At 38.2% G+C, this 17,593-nt stretch overlaps 1 protein-coding gene and 1 non-coding gene across 8 annotated transcripts in view; both read left to right on the top strand.

Annotated features, from left to right (window-relative positions):
* Positions 1-17,593, top strand: part of RELCH (RAB11 binding and LisH domain, coiled-coil and HEAT repeat containing) — an 89,661-nt gene that overhangs the window by 14,433 nt on the left and 57,635 nt on the right. For 5 of the 7 annotated variants that reach the window (XM_037035354.1, XM_037035360.1, XM_037035364.1 and 2 more), the window contains exons 3-9: positions 7,569-7,643; positions 7,752-7,807; positions 7,908-8,021; positions 12,553-12,756; positions 12,863-12,954; positions 13,747-14,037; positions 17,021-17,096. In XM_037035354.1, coding sequence (XP_036891249.1) covers positions 7,569-7,643; positions 7,752-7,807; positions 7,908-8,021; positions 12,553-12,756; positions 12,863-12,954; positions 13,747-14,037; positions 17,021-17,096 — 908 coding nt within the window. The remainder of the gene's footprint in view (positions 1-7,568; positions 7,644-7,751; positions 7,808-7,907; positions 8,022-12,552; positions 12,757-12,862; positions 12,955-13,746; positions 14,038-17,020; positions 17,097-17,593) is intronic. The other 2 variants (XM_037035362.1, XM_037035363.1) reach the window with 1 other exon arrangement.
* LOC118980527 (small nucleolar RNA SNORA2/SNORA34 family) lies at positions 13,211-13,347 on the top strand. Its single transcript, XR_005065116.1, has one exon. It is a non-coding gene; the product is annotated as a small nucleolar RNA SNORA2/SNORA34 family (small nucleolar RNA).

Here is a 17,593-nt window from a genome sequence, read left to right on the forward strand (position 1 = left end):
GGGCTGTATGCCCGTGCAGCTCTATGAGAATTGATTCAAATAGTTGAATACTGATTGTTGAATAAAACTTCGTCTTGAGTTCCCCAGGTATTCCCTGTCACAGCATCTCTCCAGAAACTTCTGACTTTCCTGTGATCCAGAAAAGAGAGGGTTAATGCTAGGTACAGCAGGGACCTCCAATAAGAAGACCAACAGCATTCTTTCTGGTTGCTTGGTTACTCATTCTAGTCTCCTCCTCCTGCCCACCCTCCCTCTAGTTCTGCCTTCTAAGCATCACCATTGGATCTGGAGAGGCCTCAGAAGACCAGTTGGTACCCTATTCTGCCAGTTGTCCCCCTGGAACTGCCAGAGTAGCAGTGCTGGCTCTCTAAGGGTCAGATGTGTCGCAGCTTTCTGCTGCCTCGAAACTGCCACTGCTGCCATTGAAGTCATTCGTGAGTGCCTTGTAGGAATTGTAGGTTTCATAGGACATTATTTAGGCATTTTAGTATGTCTGATTAGGCTGGGACGGACATGGGGAGAACAGACAGACACCAGTTAAGTATTTTGATCTCCACTACAAGGTGGGCTCTCCTGGAACAAGAGAGGTGCCACGCAGGACAGATGGGGCCTGTGGAGTCAGGGAACCCCACGATATGGATGCTTCTCTTGACCAACGCTGTCGGATTTTTCTTCCATTTACTGGGATGAGTTTGTTAAAACCTACCTGTCACGGTCATTTTGAATAAAAGCAAGTGCTGATTTTTATACAGGACTTGCTGCATTCTAAACACTGTCCCGAATGTAATAAGATTACCACCGTCCTCTCCCGGAAACTGAGGCATGTAGAGTGACCGGTGAGGACGTCAGTGGCAGAAATACATGCTCATGGCAGAAATCCTAGGACTGAATGGCCGACGGCCCGGCAGCAGAGCCCACTGTTTGCTGGACCAAGTGCTGTTCCTTAGCGTGAAGAATGAGGTTTGACCTGAGTAAAAACGGTGTTGCATTATATGGTTTGTAGTCTTTGCTTGAGAATGAAGATACTGAATATTAAAAGCCTCAGAGAGTATTATATGAGTTCAAAATGAGGTAGTTGGTTTTAGTTCAACAGAAGCTAAGAGAAGGTTCAGCAATGTAAGCGATAGCAACACCGTTTGAATGGGGATGCGAGTAGAAGAGCTTAATGCGGTTCTCCACATCAAATCATGAGTCGTCACAAGCATTATTAATTGACAAGTGTTTCAAAACGGCAAGTCACATCAGTGATATCTAAAAATTCACAAATCAAGTGGAAATTATTTGAATGACTTTAGGACTGAGTTATGCCATTTTAAGTAGCATGCTATATATAATTATATAGTGAATATTATATATTATATATTTTGCTATATATTAAATATTCAACACATGGCCTTTTGGTTTATCAAGAGTAACCAGATACATCTAGTTTTATGTATTGTGTTACTGTTCAAATGGTCCCATATTAGAAAATAACTTCTACCCAGAAATTGGACATCTAAATATATATTTTTTCTTTTTTGCATTTGAAAATCTAAATTTTAGATTTAGTTAGATTTAAGAGATTCATCATTCTCATTATTTAGGCATTTTAGTATTTCTAATTAGGGGAAGCATTATTGATTTGTTTTTTTAATTAAAATTTTATTTATTTACCTTTAGAGGGGAAGGAGAGAGGGAGAGAAACATCAATGTCTGGTTGCCTTTCCTGCGTCCCCTGCTGGGAGTTGGCCTGCAGGGAACCAGCCTGCAACCCAGGCATGTGCCCTGACTAGGAACCTAACCACGATCATGTGGTTCGCAGGCCTGTGCTCAATCCACTGAGCTACACCAGCCAGGGCAGCATTGTTGATTTAAAAGAAAATGTCATAATCAAGAAACTAAGAATGCAATGTTTCAAGTACATTATAGTTTTCACCGTTTTATTTATTTATTTAGTTAGTTAGTTATACTTTTTTCAAGCACTTTGTGGAAGAGAGCTTGTACACAAGGGAGCTGACCAGAAAAGGGGAGTGGTGCTCCCTGGGGGTTCTTGTGGGCAGTGGCCTCAGGGACCTCGGGGTGGCGTGGCACTGGGGCATGAGGATGGAGTCCATTGTTTCGCGGTTGTCATCTGCCGGAGGTCAACCCAGGGGTGATCACAAGGTGTTTGCCATGGTCAGTGGCCTGTGAAGTGATGAAAGGCCGGATCTCAGCAGGAGGTCAGGGATGGAGTCTGCCTTCGGTGTGCTGCAGCGGGAGCTTACCTTTTATTTTAAATCTAGGGTTTAAATCTAGGGGTTCTACTCGGTCTCTATGTTGGGGACATGGAGTAATGCGTGGTTACTCCATGATGCTAGTACAGAAATACATGCTCTTTCATCTTCTTTGGAAGAGGGAAGGAAAACATGTTCTCAGTGAATAGCTTTCAGACTTCCAGTGCTTTTGTACTATTGCTTATTACTGAATCAGATGTGTGATATGTGGGTGAAACTTTACAAAACAGTTTTAATTAATCACAATTTCCATTTCCATAAAGTGACTCTTCGCTAACCATTGGTAGTAACTTAAAAGCTTATATCAAAAGACCAGTAACCCCAAAAGGTAATTCATGTCCCTGCCTTCTGTCATTGAATCACGGGTACATCTAAGAGAAAGAAAGAACAAAAATCTCTTTATTATTTTTCTGTACCAGTCTTGGGCAGAAGGAGGTTACAGATAACACAAGTCTTGAGTTCACTGGCCCACCATGCAAATGTGGGGCATGCTCCAACCTTTAATCTTCTGTTATTGTTTATCAGATGGTAGATACATTTGTTTTCAGCATCATTCTTACCATCATTTCCCTAGATTTAAAAGTCTGATGTTTTTCAAGTCTCTGTAGTGTTCTTTCAAAAAGGAAGAGATCTGTAAATGAACAACTGTTTATTGAGCACCTGCTGTGTGCACCTCTTAAATTTTGAAGTTTTCTTCATATTGTGATGGAGATTCTTTAGATCAGTTTAGGCATTTTGAGCGTCTGCAGTATGCTAGGACTATGTTATACACTGGATATAAAAATATGCAATGGATTGTTTTTATCCTCAAGGAATGTCTACTGAAACATGTCTATATCTCTCATGCAAATAAATATTCAGTACTTTGGACACAGTTATAAGGATCTGTCTAAGGTTCACATGATCCATCTTTTAGCATCAGAGTCTCTGACTTTATTTGTTCCCATATCTCTACCTGTTATTATATTCTCTAGTTCACACCTGAACTTTTTATGTTACGACCTAGGGAACTACCAAAACCACTATCTGATTTGTGGGAAAGAATATGAGAACATTCTGAAACATTACCGGTAAGATCTGAAACATTACTGGTAAGATCATAATGTTTCAGATTTATTATACATGGGCATATACATTATAATGAGTATATCCATTATTATGCTCATTCATTCAACAAATATTTGAGTGCTTACTCTGTGTTTGAGGTATTATGCTGTTCTGGGGATGACAATCAAGAAAAAATAGACAAAGGGAGGCTTTATGAAGCTTAAACAGTCTGTTAGACATCCTCAAACAGCATTCGGACTCTTGCCTGTGGGGATAACCTGCCCTCTGTCCTGGGTGAGAAGCAGCATCGGTAACCCTCATTGCTTAGCTATTGGCCCACAGCCTACATATCCAGCTTGACTAGGGTTAAATAAGCCTACTTGTCTTTCTGTTATTTATTTCTCCCCTGGTATGGTACTTTTGTTTTTCTTATATTGAACCTTACTTAAATCTTACTTGTGATTTTCTGTGATTTAAAATAAAATAAATAACATCTTACTTTAAAGGCAGAAAACCTTTACTATGATAATAGATTGGTGTAATTTGTATGATAAGTCACAGAGGTCTGAACTAGGATAGAATGCGGAGACAACCGAGATGAATGGTTATGTAGAGGGTCACTCAGGGTTGGAATCATTATGGCTTGGACTTTTAACTAATGTGGGGGGAAACCCAAGGGGTAAGTGAAGAGTACACTCCAGGTTTCCTGTTGGGTCAGCTGGGTGGGTAGTGGTACCACTAATGAGAGAGATCGAAGGGGTGATGGGAGAGCAGATTTGTCAGGAAGATGGTGAAATTCATTTAGATGGGATTGAATTCAGAATTTAGGAGGCATTCAAGTGGGCGTGTGCAGGTGGTGATTAGGTAGGTCTTTATCTTGGGGAAATGGTTTAAAGATTTCTGAGTCCTTAGAGATGGTGATAGAGAAAACCGTGAGTGTGGATATCATCCCAGTGGAGTGTGTAGAGTAGGAAAGAGCCAAGGACATCACCCTGAGAACCAGCACCTTTGAGATGAGTGATGGAGGGATCTCTATGAGAGAGCTCGGGAAGGGGAAACAGTAATGGAAAGAATTTTTTTTCTTTTAAGTTTTGGCGATGGTTATTTTTCTTTGTTATGAAGACTATAGAAAACTAACTGTCTCCAAACTGTGGAGATTGCATCTTGCTTCCATTTATTTATTTCTCACTATCTACAAAGTCATGCCTGTCTTAATTCTGTAAAGCCAGGAGGGGTGCTGATGGAACTTTTTGGGATTTTCATATTATTTTAGGAATAGATTTTTATCCTAACTTGTAGTCTTAAAAATTTTTTTCCTTTTCCTAGAAATGTTTGTGGGATAATAAAATAAGTACTAAAGCTGGGGAAATGGTATTTTATTATGAGGTTAATTACTGATATTCAGAAGAAAAAGAAAATCCAGTGCTTGAAAGAAGATGATTTTATGTCTACCATGAGATGTCGGGGTTTGCGACTCTGCCCGGTTGGTTTGAACTCTTCCAAACTGAACAGGGACTGGAATGAAAAATGCGTGACTGATCAGTGTTACAAAACAGGTCTTCCAAAATAATCTTTTGCGTTTTGGTGCCAAAAGGAACTAAGATTAGCAGGTATCTCAAGGTACTATTAGTAGTGTATTAAATTAGGGCACCAAGGGATTGATACTCTTTTCTGCTTTGCAATGTGACATTTCACCTTTGGTGTTTCCGTGGTCAGTGGTGCGTCTCCCAGGTCAGGAGACCATGATCTGTTAGCCCTCAGGTACCCTTGATATCACACCAGCGCTGTCCAGCCCTGGTTGGGAAATAACTGTTCAACTAATATGGAGTTGCTTATACTGACTTGCTCATTAATATTTTGGTAAGATTGTAATAAGCATTATTAGAATATACCTACATCTTTGCAGTTACTACTTTAGTTCCAGTAAAATTGCATTCAGTGGTGCTGGGCTTCCAGAGGGTTGTTATAGTGGAGTGAACGGATGGGTCATTGGTTCCTACAGTGTTCTTTAAAAACATCCTCAGACATTTTTATAAAGAACTACAATATTTTTAAAAATCTTGAAAGTTGTTTGGTACAGGGTATCTTTTTACATGATAGTTAATTTTGAGCTATAAGCCAATAGTTTTTAAGAAAGAAGAGACAAATTCATACATGTGTAAATATAGCTGTTCAGACCTTTCTCGTGAAACTTGCTCATGTAACTGCAGTTGATCATACTGTCCTTTATGGAGATAATGCTATAGCTTCAAAGATATGCCGCTGTCGTTTAAACTATATATTGTATATTAAGAAACATGCAGCAGAGTGAATTCATTTTGATAAACATGATCTGTTTCAAAGCATTGGTAACTTCTAATGACATTTGGCAGTGTATATGTAGATATGCATAAAAATCTAAATTCTTGCCGTCTGACATGGGTTTTTCTGGCTTTCTGTGCCTTAATCATTCAGTGTTTTGCTCTTGGTCACCTATAGTTGCACCAGTTAAATTTCAGTTTTTTCATAGTTTGTGTTTAAACCATTTTTTCCTTTTTTTTCTTCATATTTCTGTCTCTGGTGCAGGGCATTTCTGATCTGCAATTGTTCTACAATATGTATTAGTAAATTGTGATACTGGAAGCATAATATGTGAACTCATTTTACTTAAGGTATAGTTAAGTATTTTTAAATCAAAATCAATTACTTTGTGTTTGAAAATTTAAAAAAAAAGTAAGCCTATTCGGTACTTACCTTCCACTCTAAGTGTGTGCAGTTTAACTTTTAACACGAACTCTTAAGACTTCCCAGAAGTGTAAGTTTTAGGGAAAATATTTTAACTTCGTTGCACAGAGATGCTTGCAGATCAGCATTGCTGACGACCAAAAAAGAAACAGTACCTCCATGCCGTCTGATTTTAGTTGTGCCTCCGTGTGGTTGCTGTGAGATTCTGTGCATCAGAACAGTCGGCCTTCACATACTACGTGCCATTCGGTTATGGCTTAAGTTTCAATGAAAATATGCAAACTGAGTGAATCCTGATTTTTCCATATATTTCTATAGCTTTGTTGTCTCTGATAGCATCTCATTTGCCATTCTTTTTCTGTTTATTAGTCAATCAGGGAAAAAGTGCAATTTAACTTTCTTAATTTGCTAGTTTTTATTCAGAACTATTTAAATACTATAATTTTAAAAAGTATTTAGCTGTGACAAAGACGACTTAATTTTCCTAGAGGTTTACTTCACTGCAATGGCTTTGTTCGTATCTTAGAGCAGTGTTGATATATTTTAAATAGAATTCCCGGTTAAGATACATACAGTTAAGTCTTGCTCATGATGGAACACTTTCAGAGCCATATTTAAATGTTTCTTCAGTATTAATGTTTATCTTACAGTCAGACTCCACTAAAAGGAGAACTTTTTGCATTTCAGTAGTACCTCTTAACATAAAAAAACACCTATTTGAAGAGTTATCAGAAACGTTGAAATTCTGAGTAATTTTAGTTAGTATCTGTAGATAACTACACTTTTAGAATTGTACTGAATCTTTTGCTTTAGAATTATCTTAATTAGAAATTAAAAGACAAACTGTTTATCCCTTTTGGCTTAACATGAAACCTGTAAACCCTTAGAAACTTAAAAAAAAGATACATAGTTAACATATCTATACTTGTTTGTAAATATCATATGCTTTTGTGTAGAACAAATTATAGGCTTCCCAACATTTGTTAAATATTTAAACTATATTCCTTCAACAATTTAATGGAGGGATATATTCACTAATATTTTTGTATATTGACTTATAATACTATTTAAATAATGGTTTTAAAAATACATTTTACTTTTTAATCTTAAGATTTTCTTTAAGTATTTTTGCTTGGATTTCATCTAATTTTTGTCTTTTCCCCTAAAATTATATTACCGAGAACACGTCCTGCATTTCCTTTCCTAGAGTGTGACAGAAGCACCCAGATTACTAATATTTTCATTTACCTAGATGAGAGTATGCCATAGATTTTGTTTTTAAATAGAACTGTTCCTTGTCAGACAGCTAGAACATTTTATCAGTAATCCCCTGAATTCTAAAACTATGGAAAACATTCACCAGTTTGCTTGCAAATCAACTCTGCTGCATGCGTTCACAAGTTTCATAAAGATTGCATGCTTTCTGTTTTCAATACAAATTGTATTTTTTTTTCATACCCATCCTTGCTTTTTATTTTTTTATTTTTGTTTCCCTTTTCTTGGTTGGATGCCTGTGTGTGTGTATTCCAAATCCCTGTCCAGTCCTGGAGTTTGAACTACGGAAAGCCAAGGAGACCATTCAGGCCCTCCGAGCCAACCTGACAAAGGCTGCAGGTGGTATACATAAAATTTTTTTGAGACTTTTCCTTCTTTGACAATGTAGAAGTAGCTGAGATATTTTCAAATGTAAAGTAGTAAAATATTATTTATATTTTCTTCCACCAGAACATGAAGTTCCTTTACAGGAACGAAAAAATTACAAATCAAGTCCTGAAATTCAGGTAGGTGACCAACAGGTACCAAAGTATCTTCCATGTGAAATGGTAGCATGTGTATTGAAGGAGGAAAGCTTAACGGTATTTTATCTTCTCTTGCTTCCAGGAGCCAATCAAACCTCTTGAAAAGAGAGCTCTAAACTTCTTAGTCAACGAGTTTTTATTGAAGAATAACTACAAGCTTACATCAATAACCTTTTCAGATGAAAATGATGATCAGGTACAGTTACATTTTTAATAGTGATTTATTTCCTTCTTAATTTAAAATGTACTTAATTTCTCTTTTATCTTGTTTCTTTAATTTTTTAAAGTTATACTAAACTTCTGTAAGGGAAGTTACCACACAGTATCTCCATGCCTACTCAGAATAGGATTCTATCGATTTATAGATTTCTTTTTTTTCCGTAAAGACTTCTCATTCTTTCTTGGTAGCTTTTTACAACTACATATAATCTGCTCAGATTTTCATGTATTTATAGGATGTGCTGGGCTTTTTCCCTTTAAATAATACTTAATATATATGTATAAAAACCTCTTTAAAAGTGCTGTAATAGTTAAGATGATAAATAGATAATAGCAAGTGCAAGGATATCTTGAATAAGAGTGTGAATATAAGTAGTATCTTGTTTAATATGAGCCAACTTTAGAACTTCATTATTTTTCTGATAAAATTGTTTTTTTGTTATTTTATTGCCATTATCCCAATTTTTCCCCCTTTGTCCTCCTCCGCCCAGCTCTCCACCCCGCCCACCCCTGCTCCCACAGTCAGTCCCCACACTGTTGTCCTTGTCCACAGGCCATTCAGACATGGTGACTACTCCCTTCCCCTTCTTCCCACCACTATCCCCCTCCTCCCTCCCCTCTGCTCACTGTCAGTCCATGTTTCTGTGTCTCTGGTTCTGTTTTGCTTGTTTATTTTGTTCAGTAGATTCCAGTTATAAGCAAGGTCATACGGTATTTATCTTTCACCAGCTGGCTTAGTTCACTTAGCATAATGCTCCCCACTTCCACCCGTGCTGTTGCAGAAGGTAGGAGTTCCTTCTTTCTGTTGCACAGCATTCCACTGTGCAAATGTCCCGCAGTTTTTTCTGGTAAGATCTCACTAGCAAAGAAATGATGGCTTATTTTAGTGTTATCTCTCAACTCCATAATATTTTGACTTCTCAGTGCTAATGGATTAGTTTGAATCTTGCACATTAGGAAGTAAATACCAAAGAGTTTGTTATTTAGAAATCAGGAGGCCATCATTTTAAATCAGGTATATTCCATTAGTATGAAATATCCGTGGGTAGTTGAACAAAAGCAGGCATTCTCAACGGGAGACAGCAGTTCAGTTACTTCCTCAGTTGTTCTACGTAACATTTTACAACAATTCTACATACCATTTTACCATATCAACTCCAACAACATGTAAAGTACTGAAGATTTACCCGACTTCAAGGTATTGTAGTCAAGACAGTCTTACTGGCATAAAGGTAGACAAATGGATCAATGGAACATAACAGAGTGAAGAGATTGACTTACATTAGGTGATCTTTTGATTTCTTACAAAATGCAAAATAAATTCAATGCAGAAAGCATAGTCTTTTCTAACAGTTGATGCTGAAACACTTTGATATTGATATGCTCACCAAAAATGAACCTCAAACCGTACCTCATGCCATAAACAAAAATTAATTCAAACAGACCATAGATTTAAATGTAAATTCTAAAGCTGTAAGACTTCTAGAAGAAAACAGGAAAAATGTGTTGCAACCTTGGAAGGTACACCTTTCCTCTCCAAAACCATGGCATTTTTCAGCAAATTTGCTCTCATCAAAATTACTAACTTCTACTTTTTGAAAGCCACTCTGAAACAAATGAAAAGATAAGCCATAGATTGAGTGAAGTATTTATAAGTAACTTACCTGATAAAGGACTTATATCTAGAATGTATAAGGAACTCTATAAACTCAGTAAGAAAACAACCCAATTTTTAAAAGAATGGACAAAGGATTTAAACAGATGCTCCCACAAAGAACATGCATGGATGGCAAATACAACCTTTAATCATTAGGGAAATGTAAATTACATCACTATGAGATACCATAGCACACTAATTAGCATGCCTGTATTAAGATTAAGACTGTAGTAAGCCTTGGCAAGGATGTTAAGCAACTGGAAATCTCATTGCTAGAGGGAATGCAAAAGAGTACAGTCACTTTGGAACACACTGGTAGTTTCTTTCAAAAGTTAAAACATCTACCACCTGTATGAACTGATCATTCCTAGATACTACGATCCAAGAGAAATGAAAGCATGTGTTCACACAAAGACTATACAGTATTAATAATAGCTTAATTTGTAGTTGCATGAATCTGGGAAATAACCCAAATATCCAAGAGCACGTGATTGGATTAAAAAATTCTCATATCCTTTCGGTGTAACACTACTCAGAAATACAGAGGAGTGAGCTCCTGATTGACACAACATGCATCAATCAGAAAATCATGAATCTGGATGAAAGAAAACAACAGTGTGCTTACTGTGTGGTTCCGTTCATAGGGAATTCTAAGTGTAAAGAAACAGAACGGTGTTTGCCTAGGAACAAGGCAGAGGGAAGAGTCGCAGAGGGGTCCGGGGGAACTCTGGGAGGGGCAGGTTCACTTTCTGGATTGTGGTGGTCTGTCCGGGGCTGCGTACGTGTCACAATCTAGCACACTGTATATTTTAAATTAGCTTGCGGATTTACTTGTGCGATTTATGTATGTTAATTATAACTCAGTAACACTGCTTTATGAGAAAGGCAGTGGACGTGTTTATCAGTGACCTGTCTGTTAACCATTAAGCAACATTTAGTGCTAATTTCGACTGGCCTGAAGCCAATGCTCTGAAGCCCTCACTCTTGTCAGTTCAGACCTTGACCCAAATTTGAGGCTTTTCACCGTTTCTTTTCCTATTGCGTTCCCCCATTTTATACTGTTAGTGCCACTTATTGTTACCCTGGCTGGGCTGTAAGCTCCCTGAGGCTAAAATAATCTTTTTTTCTTTAAATTTGTATTTATTGATTTGAGAGAGAGAGAAACATTAATACGTTGTTCCAGTCATCAGTGCACTCATTGGTTGACCCTCGTATGTGCCCTGCTGGGATCAAACCCACCACCCTGGAGTGTCGGGATAACCATCTAGCCAATGAGCTGCCCGGCCAGGGCCAAAATAATCTCCCGTTCATCTCGGCGTCTGCATCTGTAACACAGTACATATTCGTTGTTGGTTTTTTCATACTTGTGTCTGTGTACAGTCCGTCATTGTCACACTGCTCTTTGCTTTCCTCCTGCCAGTTTTTTCTTTCATGACTGATTTACCTCCCATCCTGTCTTTCTTTTATGCTATTTGAAACTTATTTGATCATAAGTGAACTTAGTATATTTTCAGCTTCTCTTCAGTATGTCCTTTTGGCCCCAAATCAAACTTGCCTATTCACTGAGGACGCTGTTTCCTCTGTTTCCCCAGTAGATGATGACGCATTTCCCCATCTTAATTCCAGACGCCCCCTGGCTCCTAACAACCTGCCCATCCCCCGCCGCAGGGAACAGCCTCTCCAGGGCCACCTCTGCACTTTGCCTCTTGCTCCTGCTGCGTCCGTGTTTACACTCCTTGTCCACCTTCCTGATCTCTCCCTGTTTTTCACACCAGTCACCGCTCCTGCCTTCTGCTTTTTCTCCCTTATCCATTCTAAGATTGTAACTACCCTCAGCTTTCTTATTAGCTTTTCTTCCTCCCTCATCACATTCCCTTCGCCTATTCATTATAATCATATATAAACAGAAGGGCTTGCGTCTCCCTGAACACTTTTTGTTCCTTCAGAGCTTTGTGTTTCTGCTCATCTCTCCCCTTGCTCCTGCAGTAATTAGTTCCCCAGTGCTTTCGCTGCCATCTGCCTCGGAAGTTCCTCTCCTTTCCCCAGAGAGTGCCCAGGTCACCAGGTCCAGAAGCCTTTCCTCACCCTTGCCTCCAGGCAGAACGGACTCCTCTCTGAATTCCAGACAATCCTTCACTCGCACTGTGTGTGATTCTTAGACTCCACTGTCTTTGTGTCCCTGCGCCTCACTGTCAGATTCCCTGAGTGGTGACAGTATTTTTTCCCTGGGTCCCAGGGAAGGGTGGATAGCTAATAAATAATGAGTATAGGTGGATAAAGGGTCATTTGAATAGTAGTGTAATATTCATTTCATAACTTTTTTAAGAGATTGAATTTGTTTAGCAGTTGGTGTAAGCCACGGTTTGTGTTATAGCCTTAGATAGGCATTATACCCATCTCACAGATAACTTGCTTAAGTTTTGAGTGGATTTATAACAATAATAATAAGCGGAGACAGATAGGAATTTTACAGTTGGGTCTGATTTTCTCCCTTTTGTAATACCTGTCTTATATCTGTCTTACATGTAACCCTCAGTAATAGCTATTCCCACTATTCATAAACCCGCAAAAGATTGAGAGTGTCACATGTGTCACTTTCAAATGAATGTAAATTATAACTAAGTAGTAAGATATCAAGTTAATACTAAATCCTAATGTATTAATGGACAAGACGATGACAGGACACTGTATTTGCATGTGAATGGTTACTCTGGAACTTTATAAAGCTCTTTGTAACATATAACAAAATTATGATTATGTTCAGCTTTTAAGACATTAGCAATGAAGAGTAAAATCTCAAAATTGCATGATGAAATTGCCTGAGTTAAAAATTATTATTATTATTATTTAGGATTTTGAATTATGGGATGATGTAGGATTAAACATCCCAAAACCTCCAGATTTATTGCAACTCTACCGAGATTTTGGAAACCATCAAGTGACTGGAAAAGACCTTGTGGATGTGGCCAGTGGAGTAGAAGAGGACGAACTAGAGGCCCTCACGCCGGTTACAGGCGACCTTCCTTTAACCCCGGAAACCCCTCATACTGTAGAGGTGAGCGATGTTAACTAACTAGTCAAGTCCACAGAAAGTACTTAAAGTACATGAAAGCACACTATGAGACCTTGAGTTTCTTTTTTTCCTCCCGTTTTTATTTTAGAACTCTTTGCTTGTACAGAAATTAGAAGATAAAATTAGTTTACTAAGTAGTGAGAAATGGTCTTTGATGGAACAAATCAGAAGACTTGAAAGGTTAGTACTTCATTATCATCTCTAAAAAACTTAATTTTATCATGAGATTATAAATAATAAATTATAAATTATAAAAAATAGCATTTCAGTTATCAAACATAATTTTTAACATTATAATACTTCTGAATGAAAGTTTTATAATTGCTTTACATATTAATATGTCCTGACACCCCCCCTAAAAATGTTACTAAATCAATGTAGTGACCTCATAATCAATTATGTCTTAGAACCAAGGAATAAGATATTTTCTACTTCTTTGGCCCTGAATCAAGGCCAGCAGTTTGCTGAAGCTGCTGGTTTCAAGCAGGAGCCTAAAGCAGTGTCTTTCTGTGGTCTGTTGGCCATTTCAGAGCTTAGGAAATGTGATGGTCAATTCATTAGAAAGAAACATCTGGGTAAAAAAGAAAAAAAAAGATTTTTTCTACTTCTCCTGAGTTGTGTTAATATCAGTAAAATAATTCCCCCTCATTAGTGTCACACACATTTATCACTTATTATTTCATTTCTTATGATAATCCTGGGGGTTAGATGGAATCATCCATATTTTGCAACTGAACAATCAAAGTTAAGTGTTAATCCAGAGCAGTTTCTAAGGCCATTTTTATGCTTCTTTGGTAAAAATTTATAGCTTTTAGGTACATGGAGCATCAGCATATCTACTATGGGAAAGACTGATCAGTGCCAAACCATTTCTATTAATGTTACACTTTTAAGGAATTAAACCCATTATGAGGTTTATGCTATTGTCTAAGTGTTTAAAAGTTGTCGGATAATTTTTCTTTCCTTCTACAGTGAAATGGACTTTCTCAAAAATGAACACTTTGCTATTCCAGTGATTGCTAACTCTGTGCAACCTTCTTTGGATCAGTCTCTTCACAAAGACTCTGAGGACAGTGGACAGAAACCGGTTATAAATAGTTCAGATGAGGGAGAAAACAAGGACACCCATCTTTCAAAACCCGACGAAGTTGATTCCACTGTTCCTAAACAGGGTTTCCCAAACTCTTTACCCAGGAGAGAAAGAGAAGAAATACCGTCTTCTCCAGCAAGTAACAACACAGTCCATTTTGATAAACCCAACAGGTGAGTGTTCACCCTGTGGTCTGAAATGTGCCTTTCAGCTGCTTCGTGCGTTGTCGGAGCGTGAGAGCTTCAGTTCTTTGAACTGCTTTTGCAGGTCAGAGGCATCAGTTTTTACATTGGTATTAACGCATAGCAAAGTACATGTCACAAAAAGGAATATCACGACCTAATTACTGAGTTAAACTACATTAAGGAGGCATACACTGTAAATGAGGTAGGTCCTGTCTTAGCTCAGTGCCTGCACCCATAAATAATATGCGTGTTGCTCTCTACTGCACACACTCTCCCCCACGCTTTTTACCCTTTCTCTGCGCCTCTGTGTCGCCAGACTCGGGGGAGGCTGCGCTGGTATATCGTTGCCCGTGATAAAGAGGGAGCAGTTCTTCCTCCTCGCCTTTTTTCCTGTGTCTTCTTCCATTGTATCATCAATAGTCTCTTAACTCATTTACTTAATGTTTAATATCTCTCAGTGATTGAACTCAGATGGCAAAAGCCTGGTCCCAACCCTTCATGACCATGTTTTCTAGTGAAGGAGACAAAACATAATTTTTAAAATGTTTAGGTTATAATATGAAAAATAATTTCAAGAAAGGACTATTTAATTAACCTTTTTTAATTTGTCAGGCACAGTTCTAAGTGTTTTATGTGTACTGACTTATTTTTTAAAGTTTTTTTTCAATATTTTTAAAAAGATTTTATTTCTTTGTCTTTAGAGAGGAAGGGAAGGAGAGAAACATCAATGTGTGGTTGCCTCTCATGGCATCCCCTACTGGGGACCTGGCCTCCAACCCAGGCGTGTGCCCCAGCTGGGAATCAGCCTGTTGGTTCATGGGCCAGTGCTCAATCCACTGAGCCACACCAGCCGGGGCTTTATACTGATTTATTTAATCCTCACCAATATCTTATGCTGCCTGTGAGCTTCAAAGCCATGCTTCCTTCAATTAAACAGAGGGATCTTATACCCAGTGTTGGGATATAATAGGAAAGCACAGTTCGTAGATACTCATTGTTAGTGAGAAGTGTTTGGTTGGTTTTTTTTTTTAATTTTATGTATCTATTTATTTTTAGAGAGGGGGGGAAGGGAAGGAGAAAGAGTGGAAGAGAAACATCAAGGTGTGGTTGCTTCTCATGTGTCCCCTACTAGGAACTTGGCCTGCAACCCAGGCATGTGCCCTGACTGGGAATCGAACCCGCAACCCTTTGCTTCACAGGCCCGTGCTCAATCCACTGAGCTACACCAGCCAGGTGGTTGGTTTGTTTTTAAGCAAAGCTCTCCATCCATGAACTGCAACTTTTTGTGTACCTCTAAAGTACATTTTTTGTTTAGGTGTTACGGTGCTTACATAGTTGAAATGTAGCATTTATTTTAATATGGGTAAGATACAGTGATAAAAAAATTTGTGTTCTGATACTCAACAATAATGGCATTTGTATAGTAGTTCTTTAGTCTTAGGAGTACTTCCGTACATATATCCTTTGATATTCAAAAGCCACTCTCTAGAGAAAGATAATTATTCAATATGTTTAACTAATTGTTGTAGCTCTTAACTATGTGCCAGACAGTGGTAACAAGGAATAGAATGGTAAGCAGAGTGTATGGAAACCTGTCAGTCATAAACCTTGCAGTATGAGAGAGACCGGCAATCAGGCAATTATACTGAAGTATGAAAAGTGGTAATATGAGAGAAGTTCAGCTTCATTGGGAGCACACAATCAGTGCACTTAAACTAGTCATCAGCAGGAAAGATTTCAGGGAAGAACTGCTACCCATCTTGAGACCTGATGAGTAGTACAAGTTGACCAAGCAAAGAGATAAGAGGAAGAATATCCCATCAGGGGAGAACAGCATATGCAAGAAGATGGTGCATATGGGGAACTAAGAAGAATTTAGGAAGGGTTAAGAAAGAATGCAAGTGAGAAGATGCCCAGAGGTGAAGTTGGAGAATTAAGCAAAGGCTAAGTCATAGAAGACATGCTAACTCATCTTAGAGGGCTAGGACATCACGTGGCTCAGTTTGAGAAAGAGTCCTGCAGGGGAGAGGCAACTGGAGGGGAGCAGGGTGGCAGGGAGGGAGACAGAGAGCATCTGTGGGAAGAATCCAAGTGAAAAATGATTGAGGCCTGTCCTGTGCTGATAGGAAGTGGATAGGTCTGCAAAGTAGTTACCTGGTAAAGATTGATTTAATTTGGGGTTAAAGAAAGTGTAAAGGCTGATTTGAAATTTCTGGCTTGGGCAAGTGTGTGGACTATGGTGGTCCTCTTTGCTGCAAAAATACGAGAATGAATATAAATGAGCAAATAAGCTCAAGCTTGGGCATGCTGCTCTAACTCTGCTCTAACTATTACCGAGTGCCACTTTGTGTAATTTTTGGTGAGCATGTAAAATCATAGGTATAATTTCACAAATACTACTACATAGATAGACCGGTGTTGTTTTAGAAACATAATTAGGTTGATATTTTTAATTACAAAAAATACGCTAAAATAGACCATGAATGTTGAATGAGCTCCTTCACTTACCTTAAATTTTACTTCTTTTGTGTGGATCTCTAACTTTAAGGTTTATTGTTACCACTATACAGATCTGCAGAACTTTAATTCTCTCAGCCACTGACCAGCTCAACCTTTGTACCCATTGTTTACCTTTCTGGGACCACAAAGAACTGGAGAGAAAAAGGTTCTCAGGTTTTGCAAGTACTTCCTGTCTGTAGTCGGTGACCTGCTATACTATTTCATGTTTGACCTACGAGCATTTACTGGCTGTTCATTCACATACCATCAAGCTGTTCTGAGAGCAGTGGTTATTGCTGGTTTTTCCCCCCTGGATAATTCTCTAGGGAGGTGTCCTTCAAGGCATCTGCAGCTGAGAAATCCAGTTAACATCTGCGGGGTGGTATCAACGCAGGAATGGGAATTACAACACGTAACTTACTTTCTCCTTAAATACCTGTGGTAACTGTTTGGTGCTGTCCTTTTCTTCTAGGAAATTGTCTCCTGCTTTCCACCAAGCACTGCTCTCTTTTTGTCGAATGTCAGCAGACAGTCGGTTAGGATCAGAGGTAAATGATACCAGATATTCTTACAACTTTCTTAAAACATTATAGTTTGTCATCCAAAAACAGCTGTGATAACACTTTTAAATCCAAGTCTGTTATTTAAAATAATGGTCTAAGAAATAGTTCCTAAAATACTTAACTTTTAAGGAAGGTAGTTGATTATTTCTGTTCTTTGGATTAAAGCTTTGTTTAGTATTAAAGTGACTTTTTACAGTCTTTTTTATTTGTTGTGTCTGCTAACATGGTTATATGCCTCTTGTTGGCATAATTCAGAAAACCAGTGTAAGTGTTCATGTTCTTTATATTTCAGTTATTTTTAGATTACTCCATTATTTTATTAGGAATGATTGTCTTCACTGAATTTGTTAGCTCTCAGATTAACTTTCCTCAAGTGCGTTGTAATTAATTGTTCTTGCACTCATCTTGACAGGGTATTTTATATAATTTTCTTCTCCTACCTTTATACACACCCCTCCCTTTCTAGCTGTTTTCTGGTTGAT

Source organism: Sturnira hondurensis, unplaced genomic scaffold (assembly GCF_014824575.4).
Source record: "Sturnira hondurensis isolate 20B ecotype Veracruz unplaced genomic scaffold, ASM1482457v3 Scaffold0001872, whole genome shotgun sequence".
Lineage (NCBI taxonomy): Eukaryota > Metazoa > Chordata > Mammalia > Chiroptera > Phyllostomidae > Sturnira > Sturnira hondurensis.